Source organism: Orycteropus afer, unplaced genomic scaffold (genome assembly GCF_000298275.1).
Source record: "Orycteropus afer afer isolate SDZICR_OR568_19922 unplaced genomic scaffold, OryAfe1.0 scaffold00047, whole genome shotgun sequence".
Taxonomy (NCBI): domain Eukaryota; kingdom Metazoa; phylum Chordata; class Mammalia; order Tubulidentata; family Orycteropodidae; genus Orycteropus; species Orycteropus afer.
In genome coordinates this window covers 15,056,702-15,079,477 of record NW_006921634.1, presented here as the reverse complement: position 1 = coordinate 15,079,477, position 22,776 = coordinate 15,056,702, and the positions used below count along the sequence as shown (strand labels likewise).

Genomic DNA, 22,776 nt, shown 5'->3' with positions numbered 1-22,776 from the left:
TATATATATATATATATATATATATATACACATAAATAAAAACATTGTGGTTGTGTCTATTCTGACTCATTGAAACTCTATTCAGAAGAGGTGGAACTGCCCCACAAGGTTTCCAAGGCTACATATCTTTATGGAAACAACCTTCCACATCTTTCTCCTGTGCAGTGGCTGGAGGGTTCAAATGATCAACCTTCTGGTTAACAGCCAAGCACTTTAACCACTGCACCACTAGGGCTCCTTAACACCTAGAGGATAATAATTCTAATTCAAATCTGAATACACAGGCTAACTCTACTTGAATTTCTCAGAAAAACCGCAAATTCAATGTGTCTAGAACTAAACTCACCATCTTTGCCGTTCAAATATAAATGTCTATCTTGATAAGTACTTCCAACAACCACCCAGTTATGGTCTTGGAAGGCTCAGGATCATCCCTGAAATCTTCCCATTCTTCCCTTCACATAAGTAACTTATTTCCTATTTTTCCATTTTATCTCTGAAATAGTTCTAATATATGTCCCCTTATCCCCAAGCCACTGTCACTTTCTGAGCCTAAAAACCAGTTGCTATTGAGTCACTTCTGACTTACAGTGAATCCACTGTGTCAGAGTAGAACTAACTCTTTCTATGGCTGATTTTTCCATAACGCTTTCTATGGCTGATTTTTCACAAGAACATTGCCAAGCCTTTCTCCCAAGGTGCCTATGGGTGGAATCCAACCTCCAATCTTTTAGTTAGCAGACAAGAACATCAACTGTTCACACCAGCTAGAAACTCCTCTAAAGCCACTACCAATTCCTGCCTCCAACAGGTTGACAGGTAGTGTGGTTCCTTTAATCCATGAATGATATGGCAGTCAGAGAAATATTTAAAAATATACATACAAAGCACTCCCTTGCATATGACTTTTTAATGGGTTATAAATGACTTTAGGATAAGTAATAAAATACTGTGAACTCTTCATAAAGCTGTGCATGTGGCCCCTACCCCACTGGCATTCAATATTCTAAACATATTGGACCTCTTTCCTTTAAAATGCTCTGAAAGACTTCCTCCTACCCTCCTGCCCATAGTGGTCGTAAACCCATTTTGTTTCCTCTTTTGGAATATTCCTCCCTTCCTACCTCTAATCTCCATTCCCAGCTATTTCTTTCTCATCATTTATGTCTCTGCTTAAGCAATACTTCCTCCAGAAGGCGTTTCCTGATTCTCCAGACAAGGTCAGGTCCATCAATTACATGTTCTCAAAGCATCCTGCATTTTTGCATCACAACCCTCAGTGCATTTGTAATTACTTCAGTGTCTGTTTGCCACAAAAGATAATAAGGGATGTAAGTGCAAGGAATCATGTCTGTCTTGTTTACATTGTATCCCTTCACCTTATCTAACACCATGGTAGCCACATATGGCCAAACAAAGCATGATATCAGTAAACATTTGCTGAATTGATTAACACAAAAAGGTTCTCATTTAGTTTCTGACCTAATAATTACTCATAATTGGTGGAGGCATGCACATAAAACTCTAATTCAAGGCAGGCTGTGATAGCTTTCTGCAAGCAATAAGTATAAGTAGTAATAGATTGTATTAGAAGGAAAAAAAATACACAAACAGTTCTGGAAAGGAAATGGCTATACTAAAAAGCCTGTATAAGAAAGACTTTTTTTCTGGTGCAGGGATATTTAAATATGTCATAGAGAACTAGCAAGACTTCAACAAGTGGAGAGTAAGAAATATCCAGGCACAGGGAAAACTTTGGGCAAAGATAAAGATACAGAGTCAGTATCTATATATTGTAGACACTGGTGAACAGACTATGGTGCCTGGTGGAGAGACACTGAAATATAGTAATGGACAAGCTGTGGAGAGCTTTCGTTGTCAGCAATGAATTGTGTTTTAAGGAGAGCCATTGAAGGTTTCTTCACTTAAAGAGTGACGTCATCAAAAAGAGCAAAAATTTACTAAAGAGATTAGGATGGGGGTGTGGAGATCAATTAGTAGGTTATTTCCCTATTTCAGACAGAAGTTAAGGAGGAAAGAAGAAGAAATGATTCTTGAGTAGAATGGACAGCACTGTTTGAATGAGTGAAGAGCATGCCATTAAATAAATGGAAAACAAAACAGGAATGGAAAATGATGAGCTCTGTTTTGGAATCTCTAAGTCTTGTGTGCTTACATGATGCTGAGCAGGTGAGTAAAACATGGATCTAAGAAAGAGAGTGTAAGTAAATTATTAGGCTCAGGGAAATCTTGATTGGAATATGATCAATTAAGCACTATCACAAAAGAAAGCTTTATGGCACACATTTAAAGTTTTTCCACAATAATATTTAAATTAATAACAAAAAATACAAAGAATAATCTAAGTATGAATTTTCAATATACCCTGCACCCACTTTTTATTTTATATAGTTATTAAGAACAAAAAGCTCAGCACATTTTTTCCTATACTTTTATCCTCTTTTTAAAATAGGTAATTTGCCACACTGTTGGGGCAGGAAGAACTCATTTATAGCATCCTGACTCTCTATTCAGCAGAAGAATAATATCTATTATGTTTTAAAAAATTCCAGTCTTTGTATCAGGCTCTGTGCAAAAAGTTAAAACGGATATCCAGAATAGTTTAAAAGGTCATTCTAATTTCAAATACGTTAACATCTGAAATTAAGTCACTTCTAAGGATCAGAAATATATGAGAAAAATAATGAAACATGACACTTACTTTTGCTGCACCTATCTGTTCTTTTCGAAATTTCTCAAGTGGTGCAATTAATACATCATTAGCATTTTGAATCTGAAAATAAAATGAATATGCATTGAAATTTGTTTAGTTTCATGTAAACAGTACTGAAAAGAGATGATTCCCATATTCAACTCATTTAACATGTATACTTCTTATTGTTTGCTCCCATAAAATGAAATTAAAAGACCTTATATTTTGTATAGTGTGCTTACATTTTAAAAGCCTGTGCTAAGAAAACATAATTTCAATTAAGTAGCTTTCACATATTATGTCATTTGATCCAAAGAGGAATGTGAAATAATATGAGTAACATGAAAACAAATATACATAGTTAAATTTTATATTGAATATTTAAATTTTTATTCTAAGATTTCACTAATCAACAGGTAACTGATACCTTAAATTACACAGGTATAATGTTACCAGTTCAAGCATCATTTTAACACCCAAGCATATAGAAGCTCTCCCATTCTACCATTAGACAGTTATAACTTTAGCTACAAATAAAATGAGGCTAATTTTCCCTCATTTTATTAGATTCCTTGCACTCTGGATTTGCCCAGATATTCTCATAATATTCCAACAAAGAAAAAAAAAGAAAAACCAAACTCATTGCCATCGAGTCGGATCCAACTCATAGCGACCCCCCTTGGGTTTCCGAGGCGGTATCTCTACGGAAGTTTATTGCCTAACCTTCCTTCTGAAGAGTGGCTGGTGGGTTTGAACTGCCAGCATTCTGCTTAGCAGTCAAATGCCTTAGGCATCAGTCTCCAAAAAATACAAACTCACTGTCATCATATCAATTCTGACTCATAGCGACCCCCAATGGGTTTCCAAAGGGGTAAATCTTATGGAAATAGATAGACCCATCTTCCTTCCACAGAGTGGCTGGTGGGTTTGAACTGGCAACTTTCTGGTTAGCAGTCAAATGCCTTAGACACTATGCCACCACAGCTCCTTGTTTAGTCTCTAGTCAGGTGTTATTTACTAAGCTCCATATTCTAAGTGCACAATGATCATATAACCAAAAAACAAACTCTGTCATTGAATCGATTGCAACTCATAGTGACCCCTCCTTGGGTTTTTGAGGTGGTATCTCTACAGAAGTAAATTGCCCAATTTTCCTTCTGAGGAGTGGTTATGATAGTATATATATAAAAATAAAAACTAGAGTGTTAATGCTGCCTATGATACTGCCATTGACCAATCTGCAGAATAATGAGATGACATATCTTGAAAAGAAGATCTGAAAGCCTGTGCTAAGAAAACATAAAAAGTAGATCAATACTCAAAATCCATTCAAAGACATTGGGGGCCAGGTGTAGATATCTCTGACATCCATCACCTAATTCCCATGTGTGAGCTCAGACGGGCATGTCTACAGATAACACTGTGCAGATGTCTTCACTGAAGAAACATGAGTGGAAACAGTAGTAAGGAGCTCCCTTTTAATCTCACTCTCTAAATCCTCTTTGCCCTCTTGAAACCCTAAGCATATGTACACATATATATCCATCCAGATTTTACAGAGGTAATAAATAGCTGATTCAGGCTTTAAAGGTAAATTTGCATACAGGTGAAAGACAGTATCATAGATACATTAGTGTAATTTGAAGGAATAGCAACTATAAAGGCTAACATTACTGAATGTTTACTTTAGGCTAGAAACAATGATAAGTGTTTCACATGCATGATCAACACATTTAAAGTTAGTGACCTTACACAGGAAAGTATTTCTTAAGTGGTGAAACCTCCAGCAATAATGAAATTGAACAAAATAAAATGTTGTATAGTGCTTGAGTAAGTCTATTTAGAGTCAAGAGTACCTGGGTTTAAACAGTGTTTTGCTGCTTATCAGCTGTTATTTAATCATTCTGAGTGTTAGCTTCATCATCTACTTAACAAGTTGGCTCTAAGGACTACGATAATGAATGTGAAATGTTTAACTCACTGCCTTACATATTTGTTGTTGTTGTTGTTATGTGCCGTCGAGTCGGCCCCGACTCATAGCGACCCCTCCTTGGGTTTCCGAGGCAGTATCACTACGGAAGTAGGATTGCCCAACCTTCCTTCCGAGGAGTGGCTGGTGGGTTTGAACCACCAGCCTTCTGGTTAGCAGTCAAGTGCTTTAGCCACTATGCTACCAGAGCTCCTCCTTACATATAGTACATGCATATAGTACATGCTCAAATATGATAGTTTTAATATTTCCAGATATGGATTATGAATCTTATTCTGTAGTTACCTAATACATTTTTATACCTAAAACTATTTTATTACCTTTTGGATTGAAATGTATCTATGTGTACATTGTGAGTAAGTATTTTCCATAGAAGTCCAGAGAGATATAAGGCCTGGGCTCTTCCATATCCAATAACTAGGTATTTATAGTACCCACTATGTATTATGAAGCATTACTCTCTTTTGTATATGCTATAAGAATGTCCCTATAAATAGAATTAATAGGGGACAAAGTTATGATAATTTCTTAGGCACACTCAACCATGCTGATAGAATGAGTAGTTGCTCGGGACCATGGTTGCAGAGGACATCAAGCTCAACTGGCATAACATACTACACAAAAACATTGTTCTAAATCTTACTTTGGTGAGTAGCGACTGGGGTTTAAAAGCTTGCAAGTGGCCAGCTAAATGCAACCATGGCTATATCCTTTTCCAGAGCAAAGAAGAATGAAGAAAACCAAGAACACATGGAAACACTAGTTCAAGGGACTAGTGGACCATGTGAGCCTCAGCTGATATGACCATGAGACTAGAAGAACTAGATGGTGCCTGGCTACCACAGACAACCACTCAGAAAGGAATCAGGGTAGGTGATCCTGGATAGAGTGGGAAAACAATGTGGAACAAAATTCACATTCATCAAAAAGACCAGGCTTACTGGTCTGATAGACCCTGGTGAGACCCTTGATAGCCTCCAGTTACCCTTCAGGTCTGGAACTGAACTCACGCTTATGGCTTCCAGCCAAACAACAGACAGGCAACAGGCACAAACGGTAAACATTTATACCAGATAGATATACTCTTTAGAATGACCAATCATGGGAGAACAGAAGGGTAGTATTTGTACAGGGAGATATCTCAGTGGGCAGGAATGCACAGGAAAGAAGGACACAGGGAAGAGGTAACTATAGGGAGGAAGTGGGAAGAGAACTCTTAGATTGTGAGGATTGTAGTCAATGTCATGAAACAAAATGTGTATGAACTGCTGTATGGAAGATGAATTTGGTCTGTAAACTTTCACCCAAATTACAAAAAAATTAAAATACGAAAAATAAAACATTATTCTTTGTAAATAGACTAGGATTTTAAGAATATTAAACTAACAACAACAACCAACAAATGAGTCAAGGAGTCCTGGTGGGTCTGTGGTTAAGCACATGGTTGCTAAGCAAAAGGTCAGCAGTTTGAACCCACTAGCCGCACCATGAGAGAAAGATGTGGTGGTCTGCTTATATAAAGATTCACCCCTACGGAGTAGCTCTACTCTGGCCTATGGGGTCACTATGACTCAGAATCAACTAAATAGCAATGAGTTTGGTTTTTTAAATGAAACAAGGCAGTATTTGTAGGGTTGACGCAATTTGGATACAGGGAAGAGAAAGACTATTCTAGGAACTGAATAGAGAACTTCATGAATAAAGATAAAGGGCTAACTTAGCATGGTATTTGGAAGGCTTATGTGGTGCAAATAAAGCATTTATTAAACACTCAAGCACCAGTAATGATAGTGAGTTAAGCAAGTTACTGGCCCTCAGTTAACTTTTCTAAAATGGAAATACTGTAATGAAAGTGAAGCATGTAAAACAGTGTCTCGCACATAGTAGGCTCCATATAACTTTTATATATTATCATTATTAATATGGTTGAATAAAAGTAAAGGGTGTACATTGTTACAATTAGGAAACTTGATAGAAATAAGTAAGAAGAGGCAGAGTTATAAACCTAGGCAAAAAAGCCTGAATACAGAGTTACTGCTGACCTATATAAAGAAATAATGTCTTAAAAATTTGTTTTGCTTAGTCACTAGCATATAGGATTGTTTGAGAATGAAGGTATCTAGGCAGCTTTGGCCTGTTCAGTGGCTGGGGCAGGAATTCAAGTCTAAAAGTGATAAGGAGCCAGAATCAAGTGCTTGCAGTGCTGACATGAGTAGCAGGGAATTCCAGAGGGCAATTCACTGGAAGAGATGAAAGAATCCACTGATGGCTTAGTTAGAGAGATGGAGAGGAATCAAAGGTGATGCTAAGGTTTCTGACTGAGACACTGGGACCATGGCACCACAGTCAGAAACGGGGTAAATGAGATGGGGAGTGCATTTGGTAAAGCAGAAAGAAAGACGATAAATTTCATTTTAGACCTATTAAGTTGGAAGCCATAGGAAGATTCAAAGACCTAGTTTGGCCAAAAAAGAAAACATCTCAATAAGGCAGAATTCATCATATGAATGAAACAGTGTTTTTTCATTGAGAAGGAAAGGGGGAAGATGGACCATGCCATATACTAAAACATCAGCACCCATATTCGGTGTTTAAAATCTGACAAAACCGCCTGTGACTATTATAAAAGAAAGCAAATATCTGAGGATATGACAAACCAAATGAGTAATTAACTACCACTCTACAGGTCAAGTGTTATTTCCTACCTCTACTTCTTTGGTGTCTATTGGTTAATTTTTCTTTTGTTTTTTTTATTTGATATCTCTCTCACACTCTCTGTTTTCCTACTCTCATTCTCTTAATGCAAAACTGAAGATATCAAATAAATAAATAAGAAGTGGCACACAGACAGTATTAAACAGAAAGTATGAAAAAGGGAGAAAAACCTATGTGTGACAGAGGTAACAATAGATATGATTTGTTGAGTGTTTACTAAGTGCCAAACGTTATGCTAAGCTCTTCACAATATGGAGATTAAAGCCAGTTTTATATGAGTATTGAGGTTGAAAATCTGAACATGATCTGGATTGTATTAAAATACAAACATTAAAGGTAGGCAGACCCAGCTGTTTGAATCTCAGCAGTTGCTGAGACTCAATGTCTTCCTCCCTATACCTCTTAAGGTATTTATGAAAATTAAAGGAGAAATACACACTTAAAAAACAGTAATATCAAAGGCTTGACATTTGGCAGGTTCTCAATGTTACCTTCGTCAAAAAATTGACTGTCTACTATGTGATCCTAAGGAGCTCTGGTAGCATAGTGCCTAAGGTATTTGACTGCTAACCAGAAGGCGGGTGGCTCAAACGCACCAGCCACTCCTCGGAAGGAAGATGGGGCAATCTACTTCCGTAGTGATACTGCCTCGGAAACCCAAGGAGGGGTTGCTATGAGTCAAGTCCAACTTGACGGCACATAACAACAACAACAACATGTGATCCCAACTCTCCTAAGCGTTTGAGAGTTTCTCAAAATGATTGAGAATGTAGTTACTCACCTAGAAATGGACATCCAAATTAATCTAACAGGACTGTACCCATCCAGGGAACTAACAGTAGTGGATAACCATAAGTCTATTTTTTTTTTTTTTTAACATAAATCATCACAACATATGTGCGGTTTCAGATGTGAAATATGATGCCTCTTTTGTGAACAGTCAGTGGATGCTGTTCATGATCCGTGAATTTAAAGTCAGAGATCAAAATAGAAATGCCAACACTCAAAGGCACTAGGTGGATTTACAACCTGACTCTGCTACTTCTGACCGCATCTTTGTACAACCCTCAGGGAATGTGTGACTTTCATTTCTATACACTGGTTGATCATATGGATAAAATTTTTCCATTCTGAAACATTCCTAGTGTGGAATACAGAATGTGTTAAAAGTTTGGTAGGATTAATATAGTTGTTGCTACTGCATGTCAAAGGAAAACAACATAAGAAATGGTAGGGAGTTCTCACTAGAACTGTGAATTACAGTTATAGCCTAGTGCCTAAGGCACTTGACTGTTAACCAGAAGGCTGGTGGTTCAAACCCACCAGCCACTCCTTGGAAGGAAGGTTGGGCAATCTACTTCCGTAGTGATACTGCCTCGGAAACACAAGGAGAGGTCACTATGAGTCAGGTCCGACTCGACGGCACATAACAACAACAACAACACAGAAATGCAATATTGGCTCAAGTGGACCTCTTTCTCCCCAAATTTACACAAGAGGATTGATGATATTCCTTCCAGAAGGTAATACCTGGGGTAAAAAAAAATAAACTCACAGAGTTTAGGAAATTCAAGATTCCATAATATAATATTTTTGGAATCTGTGACTCTGTACCTTACTAACATGTTTTAGGAAAACTATAAAAGTAATTTTAATATTCTCCATCAATATTATTGATGATAATACACATTTTTGAAAATGACTTATTTTTGTAATTGACACAATTAACTTATTGATTATTTTATAATGATTAGCCATCACCTAGATCTTGGGTTTAAATAATATATTTTTATAGATGACTGCTAAAAGAACTAACAAAGCTGTCCTGGAAGAAGTGTAGCTGAAATGCTCCTTGGAAGCGAGAATGGCCAGACTTCATCTCACCAAATTTTGTCATGTTGTCAGAAGGGACCATTCCCTGGAGAAGGACGTCATGATTGGTAAAATGGAGAGTCAATGAAAAAGGGGAAGGCCTGCAACAAGATGGATTGATGCGGTGGCTGCAGCAATGGGCTCAGGTATAGTAGAGATTGTGAGGCTGGTACAAGACCAGGCAGTGTTTCGTTCTGTTGTACTGAAGTTCGCTATGGGCCAGAGATAACTCAAAAGAAGTCCATATTTAAAATTCAAAAATAATTACCTATGATTTCACTTATTTTCAGTAGCAGAGAAGCAAATTCGATATTGGACAATGAATGCTTTACAATGCTACATTTAGCAAGTAGACACATTTTAACTGTGGACATATTACATTAATCCAGGCAATTATGTCTCCTATTGTTTCTCTTTTGCTATCTCAAGTGATTGTAATATACAGCCACAAGGGAGTGCTCATAAATCACTCAAAAGTAATGGCTAGAAATGCTTTTATGTGGTTAGAAGAATGATACTTCAAATACATTTGGTTTTATTTTTCTTTAAATGTACATGAATTATTTTCTATAGCTGAATTTTCAAATTCTAGCTGATAAGAATTTCTAATGTTTGTTTTCAGTATTGAGAACCTAACCACAACTTGTTTAGTAAATAGAGTGAGCTGAAATGGAATAAAAGAAATCTAAAAGGAGAATTGTGCTCTGTCTTCCCTTCCCAGGTTTGGTTATAATCTAGTTGTTGGTGCTAGATGCAATTCATCACTACTAAGTGATTGTTGTTGTTGTTGTTGTTGTTGTTGTTGTTGTTATGTGCCTTCGAGTCTACTGACTCATAGCGATCCCTCCTTGGGTTTCCAAGGCAGTGTCCTCATTATCTGGCAACTTAATAGATAACACCAGGAGGTAAGAACAACTACAGCTCTTTATCTCAAATTTCCATAGAACTAAAACAACCAAAGTTTAGATGTGAAGATTTAAGGATATTCTACAGTGCAAACTAAAGTAACTGTTTGAGATAGCTACAAGAGAATACTCTGTTTACAACAATGAGCAATGGTAATGCTCATGGCAAATATAATTTCTACTGTGATGTCAATAGTGTTAATCTGTGTGGAAAAATCACAAAGGAAGCAAGAATGAGTGAATCAAATATTATCAGTACAGAGGACATGTGTAAATAGTTTCCTTAGCAAGAATAGATTATTTCCCCATTGATATTCACAATTAAGAAAATCAGAGTTCTAAATTGGGGTTACAGGCAAGTATCTCTCTTACGTCTTGTCCCAATCCCTGTTCCATTCTTCCCTACACAACAGCTTCCAGGAAAAAGCTCTGACAAGGGGTAGGACTAGCCTGGGGCTCATATTCTCCAATACTGGTCAAGTTAACTATCTACAGCTAGTTCTTCTCTGGGTCAGCACTTCTAAACCAGGACTCCCATGAACCATGAAGGATGGGCATGTGATGGGACTTTCACATAATATGTGATCAGAAGTCAAAGATTAAAGGCATTTCACTTTATATTATTTAAAGTGAGCAAATTGCTTTGAAAAATCACATCTTCATCTATTTTAAAAAAAGAACAATAACAAAAGCAGTGCTTTGTAAGTCTACATGGCTACAGCAATCATCCATTTAATTCCTGCTTGAATGCCAACTGCTACTTGAATATCAGAATGCTTCAATTCTACTTATTAAGTCAATGTTCCATTATGAAACCCACCCTCATTGGATCTTGACTGATTACATCCAACTTTCACATGAATTTCATATTTACTTTTAGTAACATTACTTTTGTTATAGAAGTACATAGGGAAAAGAAAGTTAAGTTTTTGGAGAAAGTTGCTATATGAATCCCTTCTTTTATTTTCAAAAATAACTAAAAATAGTATACTCTCCAGAACAGTGCACTAGATTATACTTAATTCTTGGTTTCTACACTGACCACTATGCGATCTTGCTCAAGTTATTCAAACACTCTCTAAATTTCCATTTTCTTTCCATATAATGAAGATGACAATACAGCTTTTACTTCATTGTCTGTTTTCAAAGACAAAATTTATACTTTATGTCTAATGATCATAAGAATTTAACAGACACAAAATATGAGTTGCTTCCTTATTAAACTCATTCTTGTAAGTAAATCTGCTGCAATGTACCTACACATCATTTTTAAAGATGACTTCAGAGATTGCTGCTAGATATTCAGTGTAACCGAATGAAATTTCACTAGCCCACACTGATGAATAGAAGTGGTTACTAGGGCTAACTAGGAGCTTATGACTCCTTCCAAATATAACTCATATTAAAGTTTGTTATTTTGCCCTTGAGTTGGATCCAACTCATAGCAACCCCTCCTTGGGTTTCTGAGGCAGTATCACTATGGAAGAAGATTGTCCAACCCTCCTTCTGAGGAGTGGCTGGTGAGTTTGAACTGCCAGGCTTCTGGTTAGCAGTCAAATGCCTTAGGCACTACACTACCAGAGCTCCTACTCAAAAGGTGGAAGATGGAAAACCATTGAACCAAGAAGGAATTGACCATTTTCAAAGAAAGCAGCAGAGAAAGTAGAGAAGAGGGGAATGAGTTGAAAAAACTTCCATACAATCCACTGTGATCTAATAATGTCATAACTCTAGGTTGTATCAAATGAAATTCTCTGAATACTGAGTTATTTGTACCAAACAGGCTAAAATATTTATCTTAACTTTCCTATTGTTATTTCTAACCTATTTTTGCTTTATTCTTTTTGTTTTCCCCCAATCCAGAATGTCTAATGAGAGGTTAAACTGAGAATATATTTAAAGCATTTAAGCATTGTGCAGAATATCTTTTAAACACCAGATGTGACCACTATGCATTGCCTTTTCACAAATTTGTGTCTACTTATTGACATTTTGATTACTACTTTAAGTCTAAAATAATCCAAGTGAAAAAAAAATCAGAAAAAAGAAGGTCAAACTGCTTGTCAGCTATAAATAACAAGATATGTGAAAGGTCAAATTAGAATTGACATCCTAATAGCTTCTTAAAATAATTCTCTAAATATCCTGCACATACATTAAATTTAGCAACTACTTTTTTTTTCAATTTTTACCAAAAAGGCATATTTTTAGGAAAGTACTTTTATAGAACACATGACTGAATTAACTCAAAGGTCCCACAAACAAGACATTGAAGTTATACCCTTTGGAGCCTGTGTTTTCAATGGGATATTCATTGCTCCAACCCTATTATTTCTCTGCAACAAGTTAAATAATCACTCTTGTGTCTAAGTAAAAACTCTTCAAATTACAGTTCCCAAGTGCTTCAACTGCAGTCAGCCCCAGGCTTACAGGTGAGGAGAGACAACGCAGGGACGCCAGAGTAGCAGGCCAGAAGAGCAGGAGAAAGGGGATAAAAGCCTTGAGATGTAATCCATACTGCAGACTGTATTCTTCAACCTTCATCAGTAGGTGCCCTAAGTCATCCTCACTTTCAGCAAGCAAAGTTGTATCATCTGCATATCTCAGGTTGTTAATGATTCTTCCTCCAATCCTGATACCACGTTTTTCTTCATACAGTCCAGCTTCTCAGATTATTTGCTCAGCATATAGATTGAATAAGTGTGGAGAAAGGATACAACCCTGACGCACTCCCTTCTTGATTTTAAACCATGGTTATGTCTCAATCTAAAGAAAACAAAAATCCTCACAACTGGACCAATGAGCAGCATCACAATAAATGGAGAGAAGATTGAGGTTGTCAAGGAATTCACGTTGTTTGGTTCTACAATCGATGCCTACGGAAGGAGCAGTCAGGACATTAGACGATGTGTAGCATTGGGAAAGTCAACTGCGAAGGAACTGTTTCAAGTGCTGAGAAGCAAGGACATCTCCTTGAGGACTAAGGTGTGCCTGACACAAGCCATGATATTTCCAATCACCTCGTATGCATGTGAGAGCTGGACAATGAATAAGGAAGACCGAAGAACAGTTGATGCTTTTGAGTTGTGGTGCTGGTGAAGAATGCTGAAAGTACCATGGACTGCTAAAAGAACTAACAGATCTGTCCTGGAGGAAGTGCAGCCAGAATGCTCCTTGGAAGCAAGAATGGCCAGACTTCGTCTCAGCTATTTTGGTCATGTTGTTAGAAGGGACCATTCCCTGGAGAAGGATGTCATGCTTGGTAGGGTGGAGAGTCGACGAAAGAGGGGGAGGCCTTCAACGAGATGGATTGATACGGTGGCTGCAATGATGAGCTCAAGTATAGCAGGGATTGTGGGGCTGGCGCGGGATAGGGCAGTGTTTTGTTCTGCTGTGCATGGGGTCGCTATGAGTTAGAAACGACTCGACGGCACTTAACAACAACAACAACAACAAAGTGCTTCAAGGATATTGGTAGTGGTACTTTACTCATTCCACTTCCTTTGAACATTCTCAGGAAATCCAAAGATTTGCTGAACATGTGTAACTTTGGTGCTATTGCTCTTAGATTATAGTGATGTTCATGTATTTGTTAATATCATGTGAGATGTCCAAAACTTTTCCCCTATCATCACTTGTGACAGCTAATTTTATGTGTCAACTTGGCTGGGCTATGGTTCTCAGTGGTTTGGCCAAACATTAGTCTAGGTGCTTGGGATTGTTGGAGCTGTGTGTCAAATTGGCTGGACCATGATTCTGTGTGTTTTGAGCAATTGTGATGTGGGTTGTTCCCATGATGGGATCAGATGTACATGTTTTGAACAGCCAATCCATTGAAGGGGAGTTTCTCTAGGGGTGTGGCCTGTTTCTAGTATATTTGTGGACATCCTGAGAAAAGAGACTCTCTTCTTCTGTGGATCAGGACACTGTTTTGTTGCTTAAAACTGTCCAGGAGCAAACAATCCACCATTCGGCCTGGAGATCTTGGATTCATCATTTGCTGGAGTCAATAGCCAGTATACTGCCTGCCAACCTTGAGCTCGTCAGCCCCTGCAGCTGCGTGAGTCGGGAAAAGCCTCCAGCTTGAAGTATAATCCAAGAACTTGGGACTTGCCAGCTTCTATAAGTGTGAGCCATTTTCCTAAGATAAATTTCTCTTTCTCTCTCTATAAGCTTTACTGATTTTGCTTCTCTAGAGAACCCAGCCTAACACATTGCTGTTACACAGCAGGTGCATATGATTAGATCAGCTGATTTTGTATAGAATGAATTACCTTTCATAATGTAATATAATATAATTAACTCAGATTGAATCTAATGTAATGAAATTACATATTGCTATTGAATGTACTATAATCAATCAATCAATTAAAAAGTCATCCTCCTACAGCTTCTATGGGAGCTCTGGTGGCATAGTGTCTAAGGCATTTGACTGCTAACCAGAAGGCTGGATGTTCAAACCCACCAGCCACTCCTTGGAAGGAAGATTGGGCAATCTGCTTCCGTAGAGATACTGCCTCGGAAACTCAAGGAGGGGTCTTTATGAGTTGAATCAACTTGACGGGAGGGAGTTTTTGAGTACTACTATAACAACAATACCATAAATGGATGGCTTTAACAAACAGAAATTTATTTTCACACAGTTCAGAAGCTGAAATTAGAGCAGTAGCTCTAAGGGAAGGCTTTTTCTCTTTGCTGCCTCTGTGGAAAGGTCCTTTTCTCCTTTCAATATCTCGTTAGCATAGGAGTGTTCATATTCAGGGGGTAGCAGTAGTCACAGTGACTTAGTGCTGCTGTGATAGAAATACCACAAGTAGTGACTTTAAAGAACAGAAATTTATTCCTTCACCATTCTGGAGGCTAAATATCCAAATCAGGGTAATTACTGTGCTTATTCCTTCTGTAAGCCTCTTTCTTAGTTTTCATAACTACTGCCATTCCTTTGCTTGTAGACAATCCTCGCATGTCATCTCTCTTCCTGTTTGTGTGTGTATGTGTGTTTGTATTATTCTGGTCTTTTTATAACTCAGAAGTGATTGGGTTTAGCACACAATGTACACTGGTATGACCTTGTCATAGGTTGAATTTTTTTCCCAAAAAATTTGTGTCAACTTACCTAGGCCATGGTTCCCAATATTGTGTGGTGATTCTTCATTTTGTGATCTGATGTAATTGTCTTCAATTTTGTGATATGTGTTGTAAATCTTAACCTTTATATATTAATGAGGCAGTATTACAGTGGGTAGTATCTTGAGTCAGCCTTACAAGAGGATGCAACTCAGGTCTTACCCTTACTCAAGTCACCAACTTCACTCAAGTCATATGCTTGCTTGAGTCATACTTTTCATCTTACAAGAGAGAAATGAGCAGTGACTACCACCAAGAAAGAAGAGTCAGGAGTGGAGTGCATCCTTCGGACCTGAAGTCCCTGTGCTAAAAACCTCCTAGACCTAGGAGAAGATTGATGCCAAGACACATGGAAATCTGCAAGGATTTAGATGGAAACCAAGAAAGGGGCTGATGGGGAGTAACAGAATAACAGGCCTAATAAGCACTCAGGGGAAATGCTAACAGGTCACTCCCATCAAGAAAGTGGGGAAATGGATTCTAGAGAGCATTGATAAAAATAATAATTGTGCATTTACTCTGGATCAGGAGACTTCTGTTTTAATGTTTAGAACAACTCTATGAGGAAGGTACTATCATTATTCACATTTTATAGACAAGGAAACTAGGATTCAAAGAGGCTAAGTAATTTGCCAGAGGTCACAACTAGCAGGTGGCAGAGCCCAGGTTAAACCTAGGCAGTCTGACTCCATACTCCTAACCACTGCATTATGCCACATTATACCACTTCTCAGATAACAAAGAACACGTTACAGAAGCAAAAGTAAGTATTATCCCAAAATGAAGTTATAAAAAATTAGAGTATGGATAGTACCTTTCCCCCTCATACTCTGCAAAAAAATAAAAAAATAAAAAGGAGCTGAGGGATGAGATAACATATTATTTTCATTATTTTCTAATTCTAAACTTTGAAATGTGGATTTATTTTCCTATTGCAAACCTTTTTAAAAAAAAAAAAAAAAAAAATGACAAGCACCGTTTCATCATTTCCCGAACACAGTTTCACTATCTCACTGATGCCATATTTATGTATAATAAAAGGTCAAGATGAAAAAATAATAATGACTTTTCCTGGCTGATGAAAAGCCCAGTGATAAAATGATGAGGTAAGAATCAGCATGGCTACAGAGAAGTTATGGAAGAGAGCACTACAATGATTAAATTAAGAGCATTTCCCCATATAATTCCACCCAATTAAAATCTGGGAAATGAGAAAAAAAAGGTATTTCAGTAATGTAACTATAGTAGTACTACTGCCTTTTCCTAGTTCATTTCCCTGGCACAACACTTATTCAGGATGTTTATGTCACATACTATCTTGATATAAATAAACACAAGAAACATTGTAATTAGAACTTGTACAGTTAAAAAAAAAAAGCACCAGAAGCTAGCATGCACACACAGTATATCTTTATTATAAACTATCCCTTGATTGTCTACATGCATATGAATATTTTAAGGATTTCTGGGAGTGGAAAGAAGAGAGAATAATCTTGAAATAAATAATTCTTTAATTGAATAAACCAGCAAATTGAATCACAGTGTTGTTAAAAATAAAACCAGAAAAAAACTAATAAAGAGAGAAAACTTTAGAGCTTTAGTACACAATTACAAAAGCCCATGAGCACCCAAAAGTTATCTCAGTCCTGCAATTTAGCAAACAAGAGATATGATTTATTTTGCAAAGATTTTCTTTTAAACTTTCCCAGGCACTTGAGTACAGGCTCTTAGTCATAGCTAAGAATTACTTCCCAAATCAGTTCCATATGTTATAACTCTTGTCTGTGGTTTTTTCCAAATCTAGATCTGGTCATAAACTATGGGCTGGTTTTCCACACTGTACAATTGTCAAAAACCTTTCCTACTCAATGAAGTAAAGAACCTCTTTCAGACCTTTCTGTGAGGTCTTATATCATATGGAAGCATGAGTGATATGTCAATATTAGAGAAATTCTCTTTACAACACGTGACATGCAACATAAAAAACTGGTACCTTTTTCCTTATCTGTGAAGAGGACGTCCCCCCCACAAAAAAAATCATTTAATAAATCATCAACATCTGACCTCTTTCTCTTTTGGTCTTACCCTCAGGCCATGGCTTGAATTACTTTCAGTTCACAGAACTGGCTAAAAGGACTATAAAAGATTGTTCTACAAAAAAAATGAAGCTTGAAAAGTATTTTCCTTCCTGAAAGTGGCAGACAGCCTGAGATATTCAGGGTCTGGTATGTTCATGATGATGTACACAACCTTATATGATGCAAAGAATTACTATACCTTACTATGAGATATCCAAATCATCCTACATGATTATGAAAAGGTGTCAAGAAACAAATTCTCTTGGTTCCCTCCTCTTTTTTTTTTTTTAAAATTTCTCCTGAGAAGTTAAGAGACATTTACTATATTTCACCCAAAAGAAATTTAGCTCCTCATATGCCTAGTTTACACAGGTAGGAGGCTATTGCTAGCTGTAACACTCTAACCTGTATCAACGTAACTCTGGTCCCCAAAAACAACATCCTGACAATAATTTAATTCCCATCACATCTACTGCTGAGAGTCACATCCGGTTTGTAGACTTCTGATCTTAGTAATGTCCTAACACATTCAAGTGTGTGACTGTGGTTAAGATATGTTGTTGTTGTTAGTTGCTGTCAAGTTGGCATTAACTCATGGTGACCTTATATATAACAGAACAAAACGTTTTCTGATACTGTGCCATCTTCTTGATCGTGTTGCAGTCATATCAATCCATCTCATTCAGAGTTTCTTTCATTTTCGTAAACCTCTACTAACAATGATTTCCTTGTCTAGCGATTGTTTCTGCCTGATGCTATGTTCACAGCAAGCTAGTCAAATTCTTTCCATCCTCACTTTTAAGGAGCATTCTGGTTGTATTTTTTTCTAAGAGTGATTTGTTTGTTTTTCTGGCACTCCAATATCACACAGTTTGAAAGCATCAAGTCCTGTCTGTCTTTGTCACTGTCCACTTTTGCAGGCATATGAGATGATGGAAAAGACCAGGGCTTGATCAAAGTATACTTTAATCATCAAAGTGACATTTCTACTTGTTAAAGCTTTAAAAAGATTGGTTGCACAGATTTGCTCAATGCAATTCATCATTTGACTGCTTGACTAGCTGCTTCCATGTATATTGGTTGTTGATCCAAGTAGAATGAAATCACTGACAATTTCAATGATTGGTAAAGATATATTTTAAATAATTTTAAAAAGATTACATGGTAGAAAATGTTGGATGGAGAAACTGCATCTTTTCAGATAATTCAGGAATATATTTAAAAAATGAACTGTTTATTACTACCATCAAAAGAAAATAGCCTTCTATACTAAATAAAGAAATGAGACTATGAATTAGCATCCCTTAGCCTAAAGCTTCCACCCAGCCCATGTTGTTTATGTCTTCATGGGATCATCTAGTTGCATCTTAGCTAATCTTTGATAGCCTTTTGACCCAGATTATCTTCAAGAATTCTCTTTCAGTGTAAAAGAGGAAAATACAAACTTAACTCACATACACTTATCTTCCAGATAAGAGAAAACTCTACACTCTACCCCTGGGTAAACTAATGCATTTCACAGGTTCAAATATCACTTGAAATAATGACTTACAAATTTTGTCTCCAACATAGACATTTCTGCTGAGTTCCCTATCTATAAAGCCAATAGTTTGTTCTACTTCCACAGGAACCTCTAAAATGCACCCCCAATACAGGTGTCACCATTTCTCCACTACTCCTGATTTGTCTTCTTGCACAGTGAATGCTACCAAATTCAACCTGTTACCAATAATCCTAGAGTATGGCCTTTCCTTTATTTTCCACATCCAATCCCTGCTCTCCCATGGCCTTAGTATCTTTCCCATTACATCTCTCCAGGATTACAGGAACATTCCCCTCACACATCTCTCAGAACCCAGTTTCAGAACGCAGCCAGGTTTAACTTTCCACAAAGCTGATAACATTATATTTAACTCAGGGGAAAAATGGGGTGGGGGTGGGGTGGTATGCCACTTCTGACCTTTTGCACCTGTCTATAACTTTCAATATAAAAGAGCTTGCCTTAGTCCAAGATCCTAAAACCTTAATAAAATGGCTGCTTGCATCTTTCTGAACGAACTCTGGTGGTGTAGTGGATAACGCATTTGGTTGCTACCCAGAAGGTCAGTGGTTCAAACCCACCAGCCACTCCATGAAAGGAAGATGGGGCAATCTACTTCTGTAAAGATTTACAGCCTTGGAAACTCGATGGGGTCACTACGAGTCAGAATTGACTCAATGACAATGAGTTTTTTTTTTTTTCTTTTTTGTTTGCATCCTTCTAATAACCTTTTCTTGTACCACTTCTTCATGGGATGTCAGCTCTTCTACCATATAACACTACTTATAAGCCTTATAAGCCCTAAATACACTGTGACCTTTTCCATAATTATCCTTCTCTTGTTCCATTCTCTAACTAAACACCTCTTATTTTCCATTAAACCTCAGTTCAAATGTCACCTCTCCCTTAAGCCTTCCTTAATATTCTCATCAGTTTAAATTTTAAGGGCCCCATGGGATACTAATCATACAACTACCATAGTAGATTACAGAACTCTGCAGATCATATTATACAAGTCTGTCTTCTTGACCAGATGACTTTCTTGAAGAAGGTCTCTGCCTCCAGTTTTCAATTTTGTATCCTCCAGTCCCTAAAGCATTATCTGAAGCATAGACAGTTATTGACCAAAAAACATTCCCTGATACGAGCCTATTGGTTTTGAGGAATTGTGGACGGGGCAGGAATTGGAAGAGAGGAAGGTAGAGAATAGCCAAGGCCAAAATAAACTGAAGTGCTGATACACTGGAAAATACTGGACTTCATAAATGAAATGGTATATTCTTATTCATATGCCATTTTAATCTCAAACAACAGTCCAATCACGCATATAATGGCTCTCTTTGAGGTATTCTGATGACTCACTGAAGACAGGAAAAACTGAAGTGAATGGATTTCAGTATAAAGTTCATCCACGGTCTCTACTGGAACCCCTGGGCAGAGCAAACTGTCCATGTGCGCTGCTGCTGACTTAAAGGTTGGAGTTTCAAAGACACCCAGAGGTGCCTTGGAAGGAAGGTTTGAAGATTTACTTCTGAAAAATCAGCCACTGAAAACCCTACAGAGTGAAGTTCTACTCTGAGAGACATGGGGTTACTCTGAGCTGAAATCAAACTGGCCACAATTAGCTTCATAACTTTTGGAGAAACAGGATTATAACGGGTAATACGAATGTAGACTACCTTCTGTTTGGGTATGTCAGGTTACATGTTTTCACTGCATATACAAACAAAAGGTAAATTAAATTTCCTTTCTTCTTTTAAAATGGTTAGATTAGCTTCTGGAACTTACTTTGTTTCTTTGTTGACTCTAGTTACTACTTTGGAGATAAGCAGTAAGAACAGAGATGCTAAATATTATTTGGCAAAAAAAAAAAAAAAAAACCTATTCAAAGATATTTATTAGGGATGAATAAGCAATGGACTGCTGTCTTATCATTGAAAGATGCCTTGCTACCCTGTGCCAAATATTCAATTAGGCTTAGAAGTAAACTTGGAAAAACGAAGGATCAAAAACTCAGCTTCTTATGATTTTTGAGCTTGTCAACTAGGCAGCACACTATCTGCATTAACCAAGGTAACAAATTACATTATTGTGTTACAGTTAGAGCACTTGAGCAAAAGAGTTAAAACAAGGACAAGTCTAGGTCAAGCTGTGAATTGGCTAAAATTTATTTTCAGAAAATTCTACATCTTTGGTTACCCTTAAGGAGACTTTCATTTTATTGTAGTGTGTTATTAAACCACACACATAATAAAGGTTACTGTCTAACTGGAAGTTACACACAAATAACTATACTTCATAACTTTTCAGGTGAGAAGAACTTAAAATTAATGACAAATCAAGTGCTTTTAACTCAAAACTAGATGATCCTAATGATTTCATTTACAATATCTCATCCATTAGGTTATAATTCATTAGTTAATACCTGTAAATCAAACATTTTTTTTTCCAGGCAATATTTATTGCAGAACACAAACATGCTCTTTTGGTACTTACATTTTATATTTCAAAAAGAAATCAAATAGCATGGTGGAGACAAGATGGTATTCTGCTAACATAACCTGCTCAATCCCTCTAAAACAGAGTCCCAGGAAAATCAAGTGAAACAGATATAAATGATGATCCTGGAATTCTGAGCATCTAATGAGAAGATAAACTATTAGACTGAATGCAGACTGGAAAGGGAGACAGAGTGAGATAAGTGACTGGGGAGAGAAAAGAAGCTGTGACCAGCCAAAGAGTACCTATCACAAACACAGAGGTGAATGGAGAGGAAAAAAAAAATTCAAAGAATACACATAGCAATAAAGATCCAGTGTGGATAGATTAGGAGGATTTCACAGTGACCTAAAGTCATATGGGAGCTGGGAAAGGAACCTACCTGGAAGCAAGTCAGACTTCCAGTGGCACAAGAGGCTATGGAGTGAGGAGGAACAAGTGAAAAGTAAAAAGTGAACTCATCATTAGTAAACCAAACCAGATTCACTGCTATCCCATCAAATTCAATTCATAGCAACACTTTTTTGAGACTGAGTGCAACTGCTTCCTGGGGTGTGGATTGTGGATCACTACATAGAACTCATCTTTCTCCTGTGGGGTAGTTGATGGCTTCAAGCTACCAGGTTTTTGATTGTTGGCTGAACGCCATCCTCAGAAACCTACTCAGACAGACCCAGGGTCTGCAGCTATCCGTTCCTGCACCTGTATCACTGGCTGATCTTTCTCACACAAAGCACAAGAGACATGCACCTGAAGCCTTCTTTCTTGGAGGTGAACACTCACTCCAGGTTCTTTTCCCCTTTGTGGGCACACGCTCTGGTGAATCAGTGATTTCCACCACTGCTGTTCCCAGGGCTGCTGGCTGACCATAACTACAAAAGTCTCTCATCTTCAGTTTCCTTATCTTCCTTTTATTTTTCTCCTTCTTCTTGGATTTTCACTGATTTTTCATCTTACTCACCCTCTCTTTTTTCTCCATTCTTTACCTTTTATTTTTATTCTTTCTTTTTCCTCTTTTCTATCCTCTTCTTCTCCATTTTTTTCTTGCCCCACCCAACAGGAGGAAGATATTAACTCTCCACTAGTCTGTCATATCCACTGGACTGACCACCTTACCTAGCAGATGAGCACCAACAATAGCACCTGCACTCCAGGGTCAACAACAGACAGTAGACAACACCTCCTCATCCCAACTGCAGCTCCTCCTCATGACAGAGCCACCTACATCCACATTTCCCCCAGTTATTCCACCAACCTGGAGATAGCTGGATAGTTACCCAGTGGTGCTAAGCTTATAACATAAGCATACCTGGCCCACACATTCAGATATATTAAAA

The 22,776-nt window shown here is 37.4% G+C and overlaps 1 protein-coding gene across 1 annotated transcript in view; it reads right to left on the bottom strand.

Moving 5' to 3' along the window:
* The window catches only part of ARHGAP42 (Rho GTPase activating protein 42), a 392,107-nt gene that overhangs the window by 139,907 nt on the left and 229,424 nt on the right, over positions 1-22,776 (bottom strand). Inside the window, exon 4 of the mRNA XM_007938080.1 lies at positions 2,723-2,794. Within this exon, the coding sequence (XP_007936271.1) occupies positions 2,723-2,794 (72 nt within the window). The remainder of the gene's footprint in view (positions 1-2,722; positions 2,795-22,776) is intronic.